At 42.5% G+C, this 22,006-nt stretch overlaps 1 protein-coding gene across 1 annotated transcript; it reads right to left on the reverse strand.

Moving 5' to 3' along the window:
- Positions 1 to 3,433: 3,433 nt before the first annotated feature.
- On the reverse strand, positions 3,434 to 21,940 carry LOC118388234 (myosin-binding protein H-like). Its single transcript, XM_035777080.2, has 12 exons — positions 21,685 to 21,940; positions 17,017 to 17,154; positions 13,948 to 14,115; positions 11,496 to 11,584; positions 11,043 to 11,238; positions 10,663 to 10,802; positions 10,146 to 10,305; positions 9,856 to 9,992; positions 7,834 to 8,026; positions 4,819 to 4,878; positions 3,795 to 3,837; positions 3,434 to 3,676 (listed from the first exon to the last, which is right to left on the reverse strand). The coding sequence occupies exons 1-10, from the start codon at positions 21,905 to 21,907 to the stop codon at positions 4,835 to 4,837; spliced, it is 1,488 nt and encodes a 495-aa protein (XP_035632973.1). The 5' UTR covers positions 21,908 to 21,940; the 3' UTR covers positions 3,434 to 3,676; positions 3,795 to 3,837; positions 4,819 to 4,834.
- Positions 21,941 to 22,006: the final 66 nt, after the last annotated feature.

The following is a 22,006-nucleotide window of genomic DNA, read 5'->3' on the forward strand; positions in this document are numbered from 1 at the left end:
CTGTCATTCATATTCCATTCACCCAGCTCAATGTAACATCGATAGGTTCAGGCTACTGTCATTCATATTCCATTCACCCAGCTCAATGTAACATCGATAGGTTCAGGCTACTACATGTCAAATACGACAGACATTGACACATTCAACACGGCCTTGCACAATTTTGCCTGCATCTAGCTGATCGAGGGTGTAATCATTAGTCCAACAGTTAATTGTGTGAGTATCTATTGGTAAAATTCAGGTATATTTATCCCCGTTTCGTTCTGTTTGCTTAAGTTTAAAAAAATGTTTTTCAACAGAATTGACGGAATTAATATACCCCTGATCAAACGCAAACACATTTCACTTCCATAGCACCCACATTCTAACAGCATGAGCCCTTTGATCGTTGGATAATTCCTTCTCGCATCTACACACTCTCCTCCTCTCACCTTTTTCCTTCGCTTGTGGACTTCAGTGCACAACACATCAGTCTGTGACCAGGCAAAAAGAAAAATAATCCAATCCAAACCTTCACATCTTATCCGCTAAGAGCTACACACAGCCTACAGTATTGTCACAATATTACCTAACGTCAAGTCAACATAGCTACTAGAATTAAAGCGTTAGGAAAACTGCTACATTCATGCAGTACAGTGTACAGTTAGCAAGCAGTTTAGCAGTTACACCGGTGGACTCTGGTGGCAATAAATGAATAACACCAAAAGCTTACCTTTACTTGGAAGAGGTCCAGTGTTAGATAGCCATAGCCAGCTAGCTAACATATCTGTTTGAGATGGGTGTTTGAGTAAGCTAAACTAGCTAGCTGCATTCGCTAGTTAAGTAAGTGAAAGTGAAACATTTTGAAATCTCTCTCTCTTTCTCTCTCTCTCTTTTGAAGAAATGAATTTGTTAAAAACTGTTCAACTATTGTCTTTCTCTTTGAGTCAATTACTCACAAATGTTTATGCACTGCAGTGCTAGCTAGCGGTAGCTTATGCTTTCAGTGATATATTAATTCTCTGATCCTTTGATTGGGTGGACAACATGTCAGTTCATGCTGCAAGAGCTCTGATAGGATTGAGGACGTCCTCCAGAAGTTATCACAATTACTGTGTAAGTCTATAAAAGGTGGTGAGAACCACAAGCCTCCTAGGTTTTGTATTAAGGTAATTGTACCCAGAGGAGGACGGAAACTATATGTCCTCCGGCTACAGCATGGTGCTACCCTACAGAGTGCTGTTGAGGCTACTGCAGACAGTGTGTTTTTAAATCACGTGAAGATATTTAGTATACTTTTATCTAAAAATTATAACTTTTTTAATGTTGCACTATTTTTATTTTCATTAAATTCACTGAGGAGGATGATATATAACAAGTACACAACAGGCAACAGAAATAAGTGATTCAGTGCTTTAAACAAACACTGATTCAGATAAACCAACATATCGTCTCAACACATTTGACCTCTCACCAAACAATTTGTTTAAGACAACATTTATGGTCCTCACCTAAAATAGACTAGTAAAGCAATGCCACAGAAAACATACTCTGCACAAGACATTCAGTACAAATGCTCTCCTCTCACCTTATCCACTGTTTGCAAATAATTGCTGTACTCTAGGAAACACTGACCAAAACTAAGGTTCCTTCTTACCCTTACCCCTGACCCTGTTTTGTCTGAAGCAAAACCTTATAATCAGGATTCTGCATTCATGGGAGTTCAGTCATCAATGATAGATTGTGTCTTTACAAACTACTGTGTATAAGACATTGAAGGAAACAATGGCTTAGAGCTACAAGTTGTTTCAACAGCTGGCAACCAACTTGACAATATTGTCATAAGGGAGCTCACGGGCTGATCTTCATCAATGTATTGACAACAACACATGGAAAATTACTCAAATAGAGTGCCCTACGTGATTCGGCTCTTCATATAGCAGCCAGTGTTACAGCTACAGTACTTTTTTTATGGAAGATAAATACAGGGGCATTGGTTTGACCGCCAGCTTCACCATTAGACTTATTTCATCGCCTGGGCACAGTGCCAGAGCCTTAAGCAAATGGCAGGCAGGCAGGCAGCCTTCTAGGTCCAGGATGGACCAGGCCATTTCATTTCCTTTAGAGATACCCTTGACGCAGCAGCCATCAGCCCTGGCCTACTGCATTACCAGTGATTGAAACTATGTAACAGTGTTACAGAGCTACATTTGAAACAAAATGGAGTTCCCATTCCACAGCCATCGCCATAGTACATTTTGTGTCTTGAACTAGCTTGTTTCTAAAGGTAAAGTAAGCAGCCTCATTTAGGGAAGAGGGAGCATTTGATTTTAGTGCGTGTGTCAAGGTCCTTTCCTTACCAATCAATCATGCAGCACTTTAATAAATAATGTAGCATGTTAGACACTGGCTGAACTGTAATTGAGCAACATTAAGATTATCCACAGACATTTGATAGATGAAACCTTTTGTTTACCAATCCATTGGTTTATGGTTTTTCTGTTGACATGGAATACAGAGAGAGAGAGAGAGAGAGGACAAGAGAGGGAGAGCAAGAAAGGGAGAGAGAGAGAACCTCCTTATAGCAGTTGAGGCTGCTGAGGGGAGAACGGGCTCGTAGTAATGGCTGGAGCGGAGTAAATGGAATGGCATCAAACACATGGAAACCATGTGTTTACCATTCCAACCATTCCACTCCAGCCATTACTACGAGCCCGTTCTCCCAAATCAAGGTGGCACCATCCTCCTGTGCCTTATAGCTCCTTCACAGTAATATAAATAACCTCTGTTCATCTTGTCATTTGCAAGTAAGGACACTAGAGGGAGCTGTTGTAATAGTGGTGCTCTTGTGCCTTCCATGCCTTCGGTGTGCTTCCTTTTCCCCCTGCTATGTTAGGTTAGTCCGGTTGTGAATAAAGACACTGCAACTGCATTCTCTCTCTCCAAATCTCCTAAAGACACATTGTCATCCGGCCACTGTGTGGACTGACATCCAAACTCTTCATATTGTTATCGTTGGTAACAATCTACATATCTCTGGCAACACAGCCTCTTATCACCATGCCAATAACTCCATGACTGTGTGATAAGACAGTTACAGGAGGGTCAGTCATACTACACACTGTTGTTTCACTTGTATATTGTTGTGTGTGAGCCAGACAGCGCCCAAAGGCAGAACAAGTTACTCTGTCTCTTGATTTAATGGTTCTGTTGCCCTGGTTCTTTCAGTTCTCTCAGTTCTACTGTCTGTTACTCTCATGTGAATCCATCCAAAGTGCAGGGACTGTGTAGACTGATATCTGATCATCTCGGAATCAACCTTTCAAATGGCACTCTAATGTCATGTCATAACCAACACTAGTCCTCTCTCACATCAGTAAGTACAGTAGGTTTCCGTCGACAACATTGTCATTTTTACTTCAGGTTAGAGAAGGTTTATTCAACAAAACAAAAACATGAATCAAAATCTTTATTGTAACAAACATTCCGAGGTTTTACATCTGAGTTGTGGACATGGATATTAACTATTTCAGAGAGTACTATGGGAAAAAATACAAATAAAGGGGACACATGTTTAATCTTCATTAATATAGGATAGGGTGGGATAGGTTAGGATACAGCGGTTGTTGGTGATAACAATTTGATTGTATGTTCTTTCCAGTTATATGTACATTTTTTTCCAGCATCCAGCACCGTCCTGTAGAAAAACAAGAGGTTTTTATAACTTTCGAACTCACAGAATCTTACCAAAAACCTATTTCACATCAAAAGAGAGAGATAGAGTACAGTTTTAGAGCACATAAAGTGGGCCTCACCTTTTCTTGTAAAGGCCTCATTCAGCTTGCTTCTAACTTGGGACTGTAACAGGTGTACAAAACAGAACAGCTGTCAATTCACATGCCATATTTAGCCAACTGAGGTGGCTAGAACTGCAGTAGCAGGCCTACAAAAGGCATATTCCAAGAGCTTAAGTAGGCTACTAATAGATAAACAGCGTACAGATGTAGGATCTTAATTTGAGCCCGATTCCTACAAGGGGAAAATAATCTTACAGCAACAGGAAATGTGCAAGAAATTCTCAGCAACAAAAGTGATCAAAGTAAGATCCTACATCTGTATGACAAAGTGTATATATATTTTTTAAGACTACAGCCAGTATAAATATTGATGATATTACACATAAATTGTTATTTTGTAGTGTCCACTGTGGAAATTCAACACCCTGGGGGGTGACAAGCTGCTTGCATTACAGTGGATCCTGGTAGTAAATCACGCCATCTCGCTGGTCCCTAATGGGCCCCCTGCTGCTGAGTCAAGGAAATGTGATTTAGTTCCCCAACTGAGTGCATGTGGAGCCATTACAGGAGTAATTTATGAGCAGCAGCTAGTACTGGAACTCAGACTCTTGCAACGGCAGAGGCTCTGTTTAGGGCTCTCCATGTAAGTCCAGCCTTGGAGAAGATGTACCAGGACACAAATAGACTCTGATACATATTAAAAGAAACGTTGGTGCTAAATTCTCAGGTTTCATAGGTATGTTTATTATTACTAAGTGACAATATGATGGTTAAATATAAACTTACTCTCCTTATCTCTCTACTCTTCTACATTTACACACACTGTACATAGATTCTTCTATTGTGTTATTGACTGTATGCTTGTTTATGTGTAACTCTGTGTTGTTGTTTTTGTCGCACTGCTTTGTTTTATCTTGGCCAGGTCGCATCAAAGCGCCCTTTATTTGTTGATTCACACTCAACTTCTGAATTCAAGCCAATTTTGTAAATTGAATCCCATTTTCCATATGAACCTTAAAATATGTCAACAAGAGTGACTGACCTGTATGCATGTTCATTCACTCTGCCTCCTTGTCTTTGTCAGCATCTGCATAAACAGGCTCTGTTGAGGTAAATATCATTATTTTAGTGGTCATGAACCAATGGCAATATTTCCACAGTCTGATTCAAATACAACAAATAACGAGATCTAAATTTGCATGGAAAATGCAAAATGTGAAAACATCACCGAAACGAACGCTAAAGCAGAAATACATTTGATTGCAAAAGCAGTCTTTATATTATAGATGAACTCAGTTCATACTTTGGTGAGGCTTCTTCCTCAGATAAACCCATGTATAAGAAAGCACTTAAGTTACATTGTACATTGTAGTCATTTAGCAGACACTCTTATCTAGAGTTGCTTACAGTCAGTGCATTAGTCTTAAGATAACAAGGTGAGACAACCAGGGCCTAAAATGGACTTTTTGGTCCACCAGCCACAGTCACTCAGATATTTTACCGGACAAATGTTTTGTAGTTGCCATAATTACACACAAAATAAATAAACGGATAAGCATGCTTTGTAATGTTTCTAAAACAGCAAATGTGTCACTAGTAAGAAGTTTCGTTAAATGTTTTGTGACCTGAGTCTTAAATAATCAAATCAAATCAAAACCAAATCAAATGTATTTGTCACATACACATGGTTAGCAGATGTTAATGTGAGTGTAGCGAAATGCTTGTGCTTCTAGTTCCGACAATGCAGTAATAACCAATTAATTAATGAATGTTAAAAAAAACTCAGGATTATAAAGGGAAAACCAGCCACGTCGCGGATACCGACGCCTCACTCAAAGGCAAGCTTAACACCTTTTTCATCTGCTTCCAGGAAAACAACACAGAGCCTCCGTCGGGGGCCCTACTGCTCACAAGGACTACAGGCTCCCGATCTCTGTAGATGACGGGAGTAGAACTTTTAAACATGTTAACCCTCGCAAGGCTTCTGACCCAGATGGCATCCCAAGCTGCATCCTCAGTGCAGGCGCAGACCAGCTGGCTGGAGTGTTTACGGACAAATGTAATCTCTCCCTATCATAGTCTGTTGTCCCCACCTGCTTCAAGATGTCCACCATTGTTCCTGCATGCAAGAAAACAAAGGTAACTGAACTCAATGACTATCGCCCAGTACGCTCACTTCTGTCATCATGAAGTGTTTAAAAAAGCTAGTCAAGGGCCATATCTCTACCTTGCCCGACACCCTAGACACACTACAATTTGCATACCTCCCCAACAGATCCATGGACAACGGAATTGCCTTTGCACTGCACACCGCCCTATCCCACCTGGACAAGAGGAATACCTATGTGAGAATGCTAGCTGTGAGACTCTGGGTTCGCGCCCAGGCTCTGTCGCAGCCAGCCGCGACTGGGAGGTCCGTGGGGCGACGCACAATTGGCCTAGCATCATCCGGGATAGGGAGGGTTTGGCCGGTAGGGATATCCTTGTCTCATCCCACACCAGCGACTCCTGTGGCGGGCCGGGCACAGTGCGCGCTACCCAAGGTTGCCAGGTGCATGGTGTTTCATGGTTTTCCGGGTTGGATGCGCGCTGTGTTAAGAAGCAGTGCAGCTTGGTTGGTTTGTGTATCGGAGGATGCATGACTTTCAACCTTTGTCTCTCCCGAGCCCGTACGGGAGTTGTAGCGATGAGACAAGATAGTAAGTACTAATAGCTGGATACTACGAAATTGGGGAGGAAAAAGGGGTCAAAAAATACATTTAAAAAAGTGACTAGTGATACATTTATAACATCCAATGTAAAATTCAAAACAAAAAAAAGAATGCTGATAATTGACTACAGCTTTGCTTTCAACATCATAGTGCATCACTCATGACTAAGCTCAGGGCCCTGGGTCTGAACTCCTCCCTGTGCAACTGGATCCTAGACTTCCTGACATGCTGACCCCAGGTGGAGAGGGGGCTGTACTCCCTGTTCACCCATGACTGCGTGGCTACGCACATTTCGAACTCAGTCATCAAGTTTGCTTGACAAACTTGGTGATAGTTTGCCTGATTACCAACAACGACGAGGCAGCCCACAGGTAGCAGGTTAGAGTCCTGACGGAGTGGTGCCAGGGAAATAACCTCTCCCTCAATGTAAAAAAACGAATTATTGACTAAAGGAGTCTGCTCGGAGGGCGTGTTCACACAGTCGTCCGGAACAGCTGATGCTCTCATGCATGCCTCAGTGTTGCTTGCCTCGAAGCGAGCATAGAAGTGATTTAGCTCGTCTGGTAGCCTCGTGTCACTGGGCAGATCGTGGCTGTGCTTCCCTTTGTAGTCTGTAATAGTTTGTAAGCCCTGCCACATCCGACGAGCGTTGGAGCCAGTGTAGTATTCTGTTTATATACTGTTGTTTCCTCGCTGTGTATGTATATACTGTGTTCACCACATAGCTCATCTTAATATACCTTTCACTGTCCATACTTTACCATTTTATTTTCCAAATTATATTCTGTTTTCTGTCTATACACACCAAGTATTTATATTCTCACTCAAATAAATCTACTTGGAATGTTTGTTCTTGATTTCTTGTTTAGATTTTTTTCAATATTGTGTATTTGTGAGACATTTTACTGCACTGTTGAAGTTAGAAGCACAAGCATTTAGCTTCACCTTAACACCTGTAAATTTGTGTATGCGATCAATCAACTTTGATTTGATTTACCAAAATTCATGTCATTGCTTCTTCATAAAATTGCAGGAAATGAGAATCATTTATATATTCTGTTCATGTTTTACGAGAAACTTATGCAAATTAACATTCTTAATTTTGCTCTGTGTGACCACCTGCCAACGTGGCTGCTGAAATAAACATTCTACCTGCCTATACCAAAATCTACCCACATTTGGCGGGTGGCGGGTGTTAATGTTAGACCCTGGAGACAACCACATACCACAGTCGTAGTAAGTACATTTTTTCTCAATAGTACAGAAGTTATCAGCAAAGTCATTACTAGTAGGAAAAATATATTATTATTATTATTATTTCTCTTCTTACCACCACTAGTACTTACTTTTGACCTCCAGCTTGCAGCCGGTGTCGACCTTCCCCAGTTGGTTCTCAGCTCTGCAGACATACTCTCCACCGTCATATTGGCCAGGCTTACGGATCTCCAGGGTGCAGATGCCCCCTGTGCTGATCATCCTGTACTTGGGGTTATCCATGTTGTTGAGGATCATCTTGTTCTTCATCCACATAATCTTAGGCTGCAATGACATAGTATGTAAATTCTATGTTTCAGATCAATTGTTTCAAGTTTCAAGTTTCATAGTCAGCAGCTATGTTTCCATCCAATCATGCAAATATTCTAAAATCTGCATTACAAATATGCACATTTTCCCACCTGACTTGCTGGGGATAAAAATCAGTGTACCGAATAAAAATCTAATGTTCAATGTTTTTCCATGGCATTTTCAATAGATAGTTTTGTGAGATAAGAGCGAGAATATTTTTATTTGTCAAATGGCAGTCAAGAATCGATCATCATGTCACCAGAGTAAACCATCAGCATTTATTGGAAAGGAGCATCAAGCTCATCACTCTGTACCTTCCCCACCCTATGCAGTTCAACATAACTTATCTGTAGCCTAATCAACTGCAGGCTTTCCTGAGATGTAGTGGGAGGACCACAACCACCATATCATCATATGACTCCCAGTTTGATTTGATATGATGGTTATTATATCAATATTTGAGCATTAAGGCATTTCCACAGCCATTTCTCACATCATTCATTTAACCGGCACAAAAAGTGGTATGACTTTAATCATAAAAACTGTGGATAGAAACATGATTACAGTCACAATTGTTTACTTCAGTTTTTGTGTACTTGGAGTATTTTACTATGCACCCTACTAAATCTGATCCACGTATTGAAAGTGGACATACCTCTATAAAAAATCAAATTCCCCAATAAAGGAACATCACATTTTGGTAAATTATCACCCGCCAGAGCGACTTACAGTAGTGAGTGAATACTGATCCCCATGGGATGGAACCCACAACCCTAGGGTTGCAGGTACCATGCTCTACCAACAGAGCCACATACACTCACACTCACTCACTTAGCTATATTGGTTTCTAAGGCCTTTCCTTTGATGGTAACAGCTATTCGGAAGACACACTCTGTCTAGAGTACATGAAACAGAGGGTCCAGTGACAGGGGCACCGTTTGACTCCGTGTAGATGACCCCCATGGTCCCCTCAAGGCAGGAATGTCACACATTTGACCCTTCAACCCCCTCCTCTCTGTCATCCACCCACCCAGCTGGCCAGGGGTCCAGGGCTCCGCTCAGAGACTCAGAACCTAATCTGGTACGGAGGTAAATTCCCAACCCCCCTATGCCAAATCCTGCTTTGCTGTGACAACTGGCAACCCAGTGTATCTGGTGGGAGGGAAGGGGACAGGCTAGAAGCCGGAGGTTCAGACAGTAGGCTGACAAGGAGACTAAAGATCCCTCTCATTCCAGCTCTGCTATGAGTAAATATATTGACAGGGACGGATGGACAGGAGTATGTGTGTGTGTGTGTGTGTGTGTGTGTGTGTGTGTGTGTGTGTGTGTGTGTGTGTGTGTGTGTGTGTGTGTGTGTGTGTGTGTGTGTGTGTGTGTGTGTGTGTGTGTGTGTGTGTGTGTGCGCATGCGTGTGTGACATATATGTATATCCACATCCATTCATATTTTCCAGGGAAAAGGGGGGGCGCGCAGAAAGGTGTAATCGGTCCGCACTCAAAAAGTGGAGCATAAAGCCTACTCCATTATTTAATATTTTTAAGTCTTTTCACTTAATCAGAGATAGCGTTCACAGACGTTTCAGCTTCACAGCCTTCTTCAGTATGTAGGAGAAGTGAAGGCGCAACTGGCAGCTGTCTGTGTGCATGGGCCTGGCATGTGGAGCCATCGGCATTACAATCTCACCCAACAAACAACGAGTGGGTGGGTTAGAATCATAGCAGTTTTGCTAGCCTAGCCTACAAGTTCCATGAAGATCCTTCAGTACTGAGCTGGTATGAGAGTTTGAGAGAGGGAAGGTTTACCTTGGGGGATCCCCTCACAGAGCACAGCAGCTTGGTGCTGTAGCCAACAGTGGTGGACCTGTCGTTCAGAACAGTGGTGAACTTGGGAGCCTCGGTGAAGTCACGCTCCACGAACGGGGTAGGTTTATAGTCAATAACTGAAAAAAAAATGACACGAGCATTGATTAGGTCTTAAATAGGGACATCTAGCTAACAGGAGACTTTACTGTCCCACTCCTTCTAACATTCTCCAACATTTTAACGTTACAGGGGGATGTTTTTAGAAAGGGGTGGTGTGGAGAATGTCTCACCCTCCTTCACAATGGTGGCTTCTTCCTTGGTCCTGGCACATTCCTCACTGAGTCCACACTTGTTCTCTGCAAAGATCCTGAAGGTGTAGGTGTTGCCCATGATGAGGTCTGAGATGGTGGCATTTAGTCTGGTGTAGTGCTCCAGAATGTTGAACCATTCCTGGGCAAGACACCATATGAGCATTAATTATATTTTAAAGTCTTATTACAGGAATTTTCTTTTCTTTTGGGGTCTATTTTTTGTGTACAGAGTACTGAGATGTACCTTTCAATAAAGTTTGTTTGGATTGGATGTGATTACGGGCGGTAGGTAGCCTAGTGGTTAGAGCGTTGGGCCAGTAACTGAAAGGTTGCTCGACTGAATCCCTGAGAGAACAATGTAAAAATCTGTCGTTTTGCTCCTGACAAGGCACTGTTCATAGGCCGTCAGTGTAAATAAGAATTTGTTCTTAAATGACTTGCCTCGTTAAATAAAAGGTTAAATGAAAAAATTACTGGGATGTGACGGGTTTCTCACCCCGGTTTTCTTGTCAGCCTTCTGGACGGTGTAGCCTGTGATCTCTGTGTTTCCGTTATCTTTAGGTGCGGTCCACTCAAGGGCAACATTGAATCCCCAGACATCCGCAACCTTAATGCTGGCTGGTGGCCCAGGCAGCTCTGTGGGTGACCAGACACAGATATAGAAGGTTCAATATGGGTTGCATCATTAGAATGAATCAACTCACAACAACTCAATCGCTCTCAAGATCAGTTCTTCCTGATCACATGACCTGACCAGGAACAACACCTGGCCCTAGTTATTATCAAAATATACCATGACAGTCAGAGGCTAATGCTACGTCATGATCTGTTTGGAAATGAAAACAAGGTTGGATAGTCTAATACAATTTGACTTACCAATAATCTGGATGATGATAGCAGCTTTGTCTTCAAAGTCATCCACCTTCACGCACATCTCGTATGAGCCAGAGTCCACTCTCTCTGCTTGACGGACGAACAGGATGCTGTCTGTGTCAGATGTACGGATGTTGGCCCTCTTTGGGTCAAGGGGCTCTCCATCCTTTAACCAGGTAACTACTGGCTTAGGCTTGCCCTAAGGACAGTAAAGAACACAAGGTTGGGCTCAATCAATAGTCTAACTTACATCTGTATGGACATGCTACAACAAATTATTTTACATCATCATGCCCAGGAGACTTTAATGACAATGCGATAAAACTCTTGCCCCTAGTAACATTAAATAGTAAATGTGCCTATAGCTAGGGTCCAATTAAAAAAAAAAATCCTGCTCAGGTCATGTTTTCTAGACAAACTCCAAGGCCTACTCATCATCTCATAATGCAAACTCACAGAGAAGGGGATGACAAGGTTAATCTTCTCACCGACTTTCTTGACATACCTCTGCCTCAGGAAACGAGGCAGGCGGACTTTGGGGCGAGCTACAGACGGAACAAACATAGTTTACAAATAATAATAATCAACCTGTTCAAATAAGTAAAATGACTGAAACACTTTATGGAACACTTTAGAACAAGCATTTGAATATCAGAGCTCTACATTGGTCCCATCTGAACTCACACCATCTCAGAGCTCTACATTGGTCCCATCTGAACTCAGACCATCTCAGAGCTCTAAATTGGTCCCATCTGAACTCAGACCATCTCAGAGCTCTAAATTGGTCCCATCTGAACTCAGACCATCTCAGAGCTCTAAATTGGTCCCATCTGAACTCAGACCATCTCAGAGCTCTACATTGGTCCCATCTGAACTCACACCATCACATCAGAACAGGTCCCATCTGAACTCACACCATCACATCAGAACAGGTCCCATCTGAACTCACACCATCACATCAGAAATATAAATAGAACACATGATGGAGATCTATAGTTACCCCAGCTCACACTGTTAAACAGGCTGCATTAAGAATCACACTCAACTTGATACTGTACTGTAGATTCTCCTCGACCATAGGGTTCCCCACAAATACATCAGTCACAGCAAATGGCTTGCTGTATGTCTTAAAACATGGACAGAACGGTTGATATTTGTAACTAACTAATAACAGAACATAGAAACTATAATTGAAAACCCACTCCTAAAAAAATATATGCACTATTGCCATGGGATGTCCAGTGCTATGGGCAGAAATATGTGCTGCTATCAGAAAATGGATGGAAAAAAACAACCAACCCACCGGGTAATGGTCATGATAGAGTTAGGTATGTTTCTCTGTGGAGCGTTCCGACTTGACACTCCTTATGAGGGGATCAGGTCAATAGAGAACTGCCCTGTCCCTGTCAGAGTCTGTGGCATATTTAAAAATAAACACTGAGTCCATGGTCGTCTCAAAGGACTTAGAAGGCATACAAGACATTAGATCCCTCCCCTGTCCCCACCCACTCTGTGTAGACTGAATACTTTGGAATTTCCCCAACCCCCAATGATTACACTTGTCACCATCGCACTATCGCTGGCTTGACACCTCTCCAGCACGCATTCTGACTTGGGAATCAACCCAATGCCAAACCTTCCAAATTGAATCTGTGTTAATTAGCAGACAAATCCTAACAATTTTTCTAAGGATTTGTGGGAAAGTTAGAGGTTTTTCCATTGTGTGGGAAACCTGATGCATCTATTGGTGGACTAATGGCTAAGTTTGACAGTGCGACTTGGACATTGACAGTCCTTGTGGTTCAGGTTTTATTCACCTCCACTAAATATCTCCATTACACATTTGATGATCTCTCTTTACATAAATTACTTTTTAATCGACTCAGTCTTTTTTTTGTAGGTCTACCTATTATTTACAATTTTACTGTATGTTTAGACATTTTGACTCTGAATAAAACACAACATCAATGGCCTACCACTGTATACAGTCAATTAACTTGATTCCATGATGAATTATGTAAATTCAGCCAGATCGCACAAGATTGACTTCGAAATTGGACGTCTGGTCCATGTCCTGAGGATGTAGGGAAATGCCTTCAAAACCAGTCACTAGGGGCAACAGTGAACGCTATTACCATTAAGGTTTGGGCATTGTGGATGAGGGGTGGCAGATTAATGTAATCCCATGACTCCGGATTGTTTGGCATAGGGATTTTTTCCCCTAAACCTTAACCCTTAACTAACAAAACAATGCGTAGCAGGAGAAGCGACCCAGCATGTCAAAAACACTTTAGCATTTGGAGCAACTTTGCAATTTGATGTTTGGAGAAAAGTGCAAGAACATGTATAATTCCGCAGTGAGACTGTGAGAGCTTGTTGGTAAATGAAGATGCTTGACTCACCATTAACAGTTATCATTGAGGAAGACTAAAAATGACTTTTTCTGAATGCACAGTAAGAAGACACCGGTGAAAACTTGCATCCAAAAGGTGTCAAAGGTAGTACTTTAGGCACTTAACAACTGGGGAGCTGCTCCATGCTTGGACTGAGGAGTTCTACCACCCTCTTGGTGGGAATAATCTGAGAAGACCATCGTTGCATTACTCTAACAGGCCAGGGAGGTGCCAAGCCAACGGCATTTGGATATCTGAGATGGAAAATATGCTGAGCTGGTTCTCCCTAGCTGTTTCAACGTCTGCTGTTTTGAAAAACGATTTCAACAATAAAGACGGACACCGCCCATCACAAACAGTTTGGACTTGCTGCTATGGCCACCCGGTAATACAATACTGTCCACTTGAAGTACACTGAAGAAAATCCATTTTGGAATAAAGCTGTGGAAAATGTGGAAGAAGTCAAGGGGTCTGAATATTTCTTGAATGCACTGTATTGTCCATGCTTTGCTTACCCCCAACCTCCTTGACCAGAATGGGATCGGCGATGGTAGCAGGGGGACTGCGGCCACCGGAGTTCACAGCCACCACCCGGACCAGCAGACGGTCGCCGGTAGTCTGGTTCTTGATAGCATAACGACAGGACACGGTCAGGTCCTCATTGACTGCTTTCCAGTCTTCGGCTGTGACAGGAAAGAGGACAATATAGAACAGTGACTGAACAGTTAACACACACTGAGGACAATATGGAACAGTGGCAGGAGAATGAACACAGTGAGGACAATAAGCAGCAGCTAACAGCTGATTTTAAAAATACTTTATTTAACTAGGCAAGTCAGTTAAGAACAAATTCTTATTAATAATGACAGCCTACCCCCCGGCCAATTGTGCACTGGGACTCCCAATCATGGCCAGATGTGATACAGCCTGGATTCGAAGCAGTTACTGTAAGGACATCTCTTGAATTGAGATGCAGTGCCTTAGACCACTGTGCCACTCGGGAGCCCAAAAGTTTAAGTCCTGTCATTTTATTACACCATGCATTCATACATGCAGTACTTATTATCTATCTGGGCCCAAAACAATATTTTTATATAGACGAAACAAGAAGATTCATGAATAAAAATATATTCTGTTGTAACTGTACGTACATACCCCAACCAGAAGCCATGGATTACAGGCAACATTCACACTGAGCTAAAGGGTAGAGCTGTGGGACTCTAACCCGGAAGCTTACAAATCCCACTATGCCCTGTGATGAACCAGCAAACAGGCAAAGCATCAATACAGGGCTAAGATTGAATCACACTACACCGGCTCCAACGCTCGTCGGATATGGCAGGGCTGGCAAACTATTACAGACTACAAAGGGAAGCACAGCCACGAGCTGCCCAGTGACACAAGCCTACCAGACGAGCTACATCACTCCTATGCTCGCTTCGACGCAAGCAACACAGAGGCATGCATGAGAGCATCAGCTGTTCCGCGGACTGTGTGATCACACTCTCCGTAGCCGACCTGAGTAAGACCTTTAAGCAGGTCAACATACACAAGGCTGCGGGGCCAGACGGATAACCAGGACGTGTGCTCCGGGCATGTGCTGATCAACTGGCAGGTGTCTTCACTGACATTTTCAACATGTCCCTGATTGAGTCTGTAATACCAACATGCTTCAAGCAGCCCACCATAGTCCCTGTGCCCAAGAACAAAAAGGCAACCTGCCTAAATGACTACAGACCCGTAGCACTCACGTCCGTAGCCATGAAGTGCTTTGAAAGGCTGGTAATGGCTCACATCAACACCATTATCCGAGTAGCCCTAGACCCACTCCAATTTGCATACCGCCCAAACAGATAATGCAATCTCTATTGCACTACACACTGCCCTTTCCCACCTGAACAAAAGGAACACCCATGTGAGAATGCTGTTCATTGACTACAGCTCAACACCATAGTACCCTCAAAGCTCATCACTAAGCCAAAGATCCTGGGACTAGAAACCTCCCTCTGCAACTAGATCCTGGACTTCCTGACAAGCCACCCCCAGGTGGTCAGGGTAGGGAGCAACACATCTGCCACGCTGATCCTCAACACTGGAGCTCCGCAGGGGTGCGTGCTCAGTCCCCTCCTGTACTCCCTGTTCACCCACGACTGCATGGCCAGGCACGACTCCAACACCATCATTAAGTTTGCTGACGACACAACAGTAGTAGGCCTGATCAACGCAACGACGAGACAGCCTACAGGGAGGAGGTCAGAGACGTGGCCGGGTGGTGCCAGAATAACAACCTATCCCTCAATGTAACCAAGACTAAGGAGATTCTTGTGGACTACAGGAAAAGGAGCACCGAGCACGTCCCCATTCTCATCAACGTGGCTGAAGTGGAGCAGGTTGAGAGCTTTGAATTCCTTGGTGTCCACATCAACAACAAACTAGATTGGTCCAAACACACCAAGACAGTTGTGAAGAGGGCACGACAAAGCCTATTCCCCCTCAGGAAACTAAAAAGATTTGGTATGGGTCCTGAGATCCTCAAAAGGTTCTACAGCCTCAACATCAAGAGCATCCTGACTGGTTGCATCACTGCCTGGTAAGGCAATTGCTCGGCCTCCTACCACAAGGAACTTCAGAGGGTAGTGTGTACAGCCCAGTACATCACTGGGGCAAAGCTGCCTGCCATCCAGGACCTCTACACCAGGCGGTGTCAGAGGAAGGCCCTAAAAATTGTCAAAGACCCCAGCGACCCCAGTCATAGACTGTTCTCTCTACTACCGCATGGCAAACGGTACCGGAGTGCCCAGTCTAGGACAAAAAGGCTTCTCAACAGTTTTTACCCCCAAGCCATAAGAATCCTGAACATGTAACCAATGGTTACCCGGACTTTTTGCATTGTGTGCCCCCCCCCACCCCAACCCCTCTTTTACGCTGCTGCTACTCTCTGTTTGTCTTATATGCATCGTCACTTTCACTATACATTCATGTACATACTACTCAATTGGGCCGACCAACCAGTGCTCCCGCACATTGGCTAACCGGGCTATCTGCATTGTGTCCCACCACCTGCCAACCCCTCTTTTACGCTTCTGCTACACTCTGTTTATCATATACTGTATGCACAGTCACTTTAACGATACCTACATGTACATACTACCTCAATAAGCCTGACTAGCAGGTGTCTGTATATAGCCTTGCTACTCTTTTTTCAAATGTCTTTCTACCTTTGTTTTATTTCTTTACTGACTTACCTACACATACACACACACACACACACACACACACACACACACACACACACACACACACACACACACACACACACACACACACACACACACACACACACACACACACATACCTTTTTTTGGCACCATTGGTTAGAGCCTGTAAGTAAGCGTTTCACTGTAAGGTTTACACCTGTTGTATTCGGCGCACGTGACAAATAAACTTGGATTTGATTTGATTAGTAGTTAAATGGTAGCCTGGTCCCAGATTGGTCATACCCATGACCGTAGGAGTTAGCAAGACTGCACAAACAGATCTAAGACCAGGCTAGTTAAGGACTGAAGTGGGCTTTAAGGACTTACTTCCCTCCTTGGTGATTTCCACAGTGTATCCATCCAGGCCAGAGTTGGCCGGAATGGTCTTTGGAGGCCTCCAGGTGATGGTCACTGAAGAGTCACTCTTGTCCTCCACTGTCACTTCCAGGGGCTCGCTGGTGGGCTCTGCAGTTTGGAAACGTTAACACAATTCAGACAATGTACAGCTCAAGATGCAACAGGAAATAATTAGCCTTTTTGGATTAGCATTTCAAAGGAAACATGGCAATAGGGCTCAACAGTTTTGAAACGCAAACACAATTCAGACAACATACAACTTGAGGACATGATATTGGGTTATCATATGAATGATACAAATTGTAATAGGAGGACGTGTGAAGAGCTCCGTAACGGTTTGACCCATTTTTTTTCAGATCGTCAGGTTGGTTTACCCTTTGGGGGTGGGGTTGGAGTTGGGGGGGAGTGAGGGTGCTTTGTGCGGGGTTCCTCTGCGCGGGCCACATCAGCAGGAACAGATGATGTTAAATGTGCATTTATTTAAAGGTTAGAGGCAGCAGGTATGAGAGCAGTGTTCTAGAATCACTTCCAGCCAATCCCATCTCTTTCTGAATACCTCTTGGTTGTCCAGTAGAGAGATGAAAACAGTCTACACCTATACAATGCTCTATGGTACACGGTAGTCTTTAACTAGGGCCGGGAGTGTTTCCTGGTACACTGTACTCTTTAACTAGGACCCTGAGTGAGTGTTCCCTGGTCCCCTGTAATCTTTATCTAGGGCCCGGATTATTCCCTGGTACACTTTTGTCATTAACTAGGGCTGTGAGTGTTCCCTGTTCAGGTTAACGGGGACAGGAAAAACCTATTCCCTATATGTATACCAAACTACATACACCTTAACGTGATCCCATACTGGAATGGATTGGACATATTCAGATGTGAAGGTATCAGTGATCCATTTCACTTGACAGGGTCTACCTGTCGGCAGCAGCAGCATCAGCTAGTGTTAAATGTTAGAGATTCATCTAATGTATTAGTTCAAAAGACATAAGAGCCTGGTCCCAGATCTGCTTGTGCTGTCTTTTATGTCAGCTCCTATAAAAATGAGCATAGCAATTTTCAAGAAAGACAGCAACAAAACATATCTGGGGCCAGACTTATTAGGGCCTAACATGATGGTGAAAAGGCTCAAATATCATTGAGATCTTTTAGCTCTATTAAGTTAGGGCTCTATTCAATCTGTAAAGCTGAAGCATTACAAATTCTGCGATATCTTTTTAAAGGTAATTTCCCGACTGAGCCGACATATGCAGTTAAAGCGGGAACATTGCCTTTAACTTAAGGATAATAATCTTTTTTCAATTTTCGTCTAAAATGACATACCCAAATCTAACTGTCTGTAGCTCAGGACCTGAAGCATATTCTTGTTACCATTTGAAAGGAAACACTTTGAAGTTTGTGGAAATGTGAAATTAATGTAGGAGACTATAACACATTAGATCTGGCAAAAGATAATACAATGAAAAATATATATATATTTTTTCCCCATCATCTTTGAAATGCAAGAGAAATGCCACAATGTATTATTCCAGTTAAGGCACAATTTAGATGTTGGCCACTAGATGGCAGCAGTGTATGTGTAACGTTTTAGACTGATCCAATGGACACTTGCATTTCTGATTAAAATATTGTATCAAGTCTGCCCAAATGTGCCCAATTGTTTTATTAATAGATTTTCAAGTTCATAACTTTGCACTCTCCTCAAAAGATAGTATGGTATTATTTCACTGTAATAGCTACTGTAAGTTGGACAGTGCAGCTAGATTAACAAGAATTTAAGCTTTCTGCCCACATCAGATATGTCTATGTCCTGAGAAATGTTCTTGTTACTTACAACCTCATGCTAATCACATCAGCGCACATTAGCTCAACCGTCCTGTGGGGGGAACACTGATCCCGTAGAGGTTTTTAATGAACCTCTTCACTGTAACATCTTTATCTCTTTACTCGCGTACCGGCACTTTCTATCCACATACTTTAAGCTTGTCATTTTGTAACATCTAGTAAGATATTTTGAAACCTTTAAAATCAGCTTTTGTTCTAATATCTCTCTAGCATTTAATGAATATCAGCCGCTTTTGATGCTGCTGCTGAGGGAGAAGCACCCGCTGCTGGTAATAGTCTCACGACCAATCCACAAGGCGCCAGGTGACATCTTCATCATCATATGCCGCTCAATATGGATATACCTATTTAAAAGAATCGCAAATCACTTTTGGCTAACAACACCTACGAGCTCTATTCAATCCGCATCGCGGAAGTTCAGCTTTACACCGTGATTGAAATTTAAGTAGCCTAATCAAGACAAACATCTCTTCATCTTGGCTTTACCCTTGACAGGTGCCTCAGCGATGGCTGAAGCTGCACCTTCCTCGCCCAGAAGTGGCTGGCATTAGATGTTAGATATTAGTTTGATTACCATTACCCTCTGTTTTAGCAGGCGCCTTTGTGGCGGCAGGAGCTGCAGCTTCCTCTGTAGCGGGCAGTATTCGATTTGATATTAGATTGATTACTAGCCAATAGGCAAAATACACGAGAGAACAGAGCTAACAGAGCTGTGGTCAATTCTGAATTGAGTTGTGAATTTAATTTAAATTGGACACCCCACACAACACAGGAAGCAACATTTGAATTGAATTTGAATTAAAGGAAGAAGAATTGAATTAAATTAAATTAAAATGGGTTATTTATTATTCTATCACAATCAACAACAAAAAAGGTACATCATTTGTGGTTACCAATACGATTTAGCATAAGATTTTTTGAACTCATTCTCCAAAATAAAAATGTTACAATTACAGTGGTATGGAAATGTTCTAAGATCATGATGTGGGTTGTCTATAATAATTCAAAATTCCATTAATGTTTTTAAATATCAGGAAATGCTCTAAGATTATGTTGTGGGTTGTCTATAATATTTCAAAATTCCATGAATGTTTTAAATATCAGGAGAAAATTTTAATCCACAGAATGCAATAGGTCAAACACTGCAGAATGGGTGGGAACAAACTCTTATAATCATATAATTAAACAATGCCACTTAATAGAAAGTTTACATACATATGAGATGAGGAATGTAGGGTATACGTATATACTGTACTCTATACCATCTACTGCATCTTGCCTATGCCGTTCTGTACCATCACTCATTCATATATCTTTATGTACATATTCTTTATCACTTTACACTTGTGTGTATAAGGTAGTAGTTGTGGAATTGTTAGGTTAGATTACTCGTTGGTTATTACTGCATTGTCGGAACTAGAAGCACAAGCATTTCGCTACACTTGCATTAACATCTGCCAACCATGTGGACGTGACGAATAAAATTTGATTTGATTTGAAACTCCATTTTGAAATTCTTTGCGTTAATAAGTGGCATATCCTTTTGATAAAATATTTGTCAAATGAATTAGACTTTCATGTTTCATGTCTCAGTTGAATTGCTTTGAATTTAGTTATACTTATTTTTAACTTCCATGGGGGAGCCTGGTGGGCGGAGCTATAGGCTCATTGTCATGGCTTGAATGGAATAAATGGAACTCAGCCATTAATATGTTTTCCATATGTTTGAGATGGTTGATTCTATTCAGTAATTGACTTGGACTGAAATAGTTGTAGGTACTCATTTTGGTTGCTGGCACTGTTTATATTTAGGTGCAGGAGCTCCACAATACTTTTGAGCTAATATTCTATAAGAGGAACAGGAGCTCAAGCAGTAGACAATGTGATGTGCTGGTACTTAGCTCCATTTCCTCATTGATTCCATTCCAGCCATCTCAAATGCTCCATTGATTCCATTCCAGCCATCACAATGAGTCTGTCCTCCTATAGGTCATGCCATCAGCCTCCTCTGTTCTTTAGAGTTACCATTAAAGAGTAGCCTACACCCGAGCACAATAGTTTATCCAGGGAATCAGGGCGGGCAAGGATGCACAAAGGATGGAGCACTAATATAAACTGAAGAAGGTTAATCAATATCTCTTATATACAGTGAGATATCGAACAATCAGCATGCAATTGGGTAGAATAAGCAAGCATGGGATACTTGACCTTGTAGTCGGGCTATCAAGTGCCTTACACAACCACTTACACGACACGTTGTAGGCTTGTAGTTAAAGGGCGCATGAAGCCCGCAATAATTCTTTTACACATTGGCCTCTCCAAAGTAGGGGCTTCAGTGCTTTACTGTTATCTCATATGAACTGACCGTGGACGACTGTTGCTTATGTTCTTTGCAAATGGTGTGGAAAAATAGATTCTCTCAAAATACATGTAAAGGAATACTTCGCTGGGTTTGGCAGCGCGCAATGGATGCAAGTGAAATTTTGGACCAAAAATGGAGAGGCTATTTATAGAAAGCGGGCCTTGAAGAGATCCAGTGACAAAGGGACCAACATAAGACCCATTATCTCCATCGAAATATTTGATGTATAAAGACCCATTAACAAACAATATCAAAGTTTTGTTATCCTGTCATCTTATGAAAATGTCACTTATGCCCCTTGCGCACCAAACAAACGTAGCCATGGATCATCCATCCAGTCCAGAGAGATCAATGATATTGACAAAGTAGCCTACATGTGTTTCTGCAAAAAGCCCAACCAAGAGTTATTTCATGAAGCATTATCTTATTACCATCTGGAGGAGGGGGTGTGGGGGCTTTGGGCTCCTCAGGCGCGGGTTCAGCGGGAGCTTCTCCTTCTGCTGGAGCGGCCTCCGCTGGGGCCTTTCCCTCGGCAGGTGCAGTCTCTACCGGTAGAGCTTCGCCCTCGGCAGTGGAAGTAGCCTCAGCAGGTGCGACTTCAGCGGGTGCAGCGTTAGACATGGTGGCGGTTTCTGCTGCTACTCCCAAAGTCATTAAGTCCTCAAAGAGTCATCACTCTAGAGGAAGTGGCAGGCTATGTAGTCCGTGGTAGCGGACTCCACCCCCTAATGCATTTTATGTAACATATACTTA

Source organism: Oncorhynchus keta, chromosome 10 (assembly GCF_023373465.1).
Source record: "Oncorhynchus keta strain PuntledgeMale-10-30-2019 chromosome 10, Oket_V2, whole genome shotgun sequence".
NCBI classification, from domain to species: Eukaryota; Metazoa; Chordata; class Actinopteri; order Salmoniformes; family Salmonidae; genus Oncorhynchus; species Oncorhynchus keta.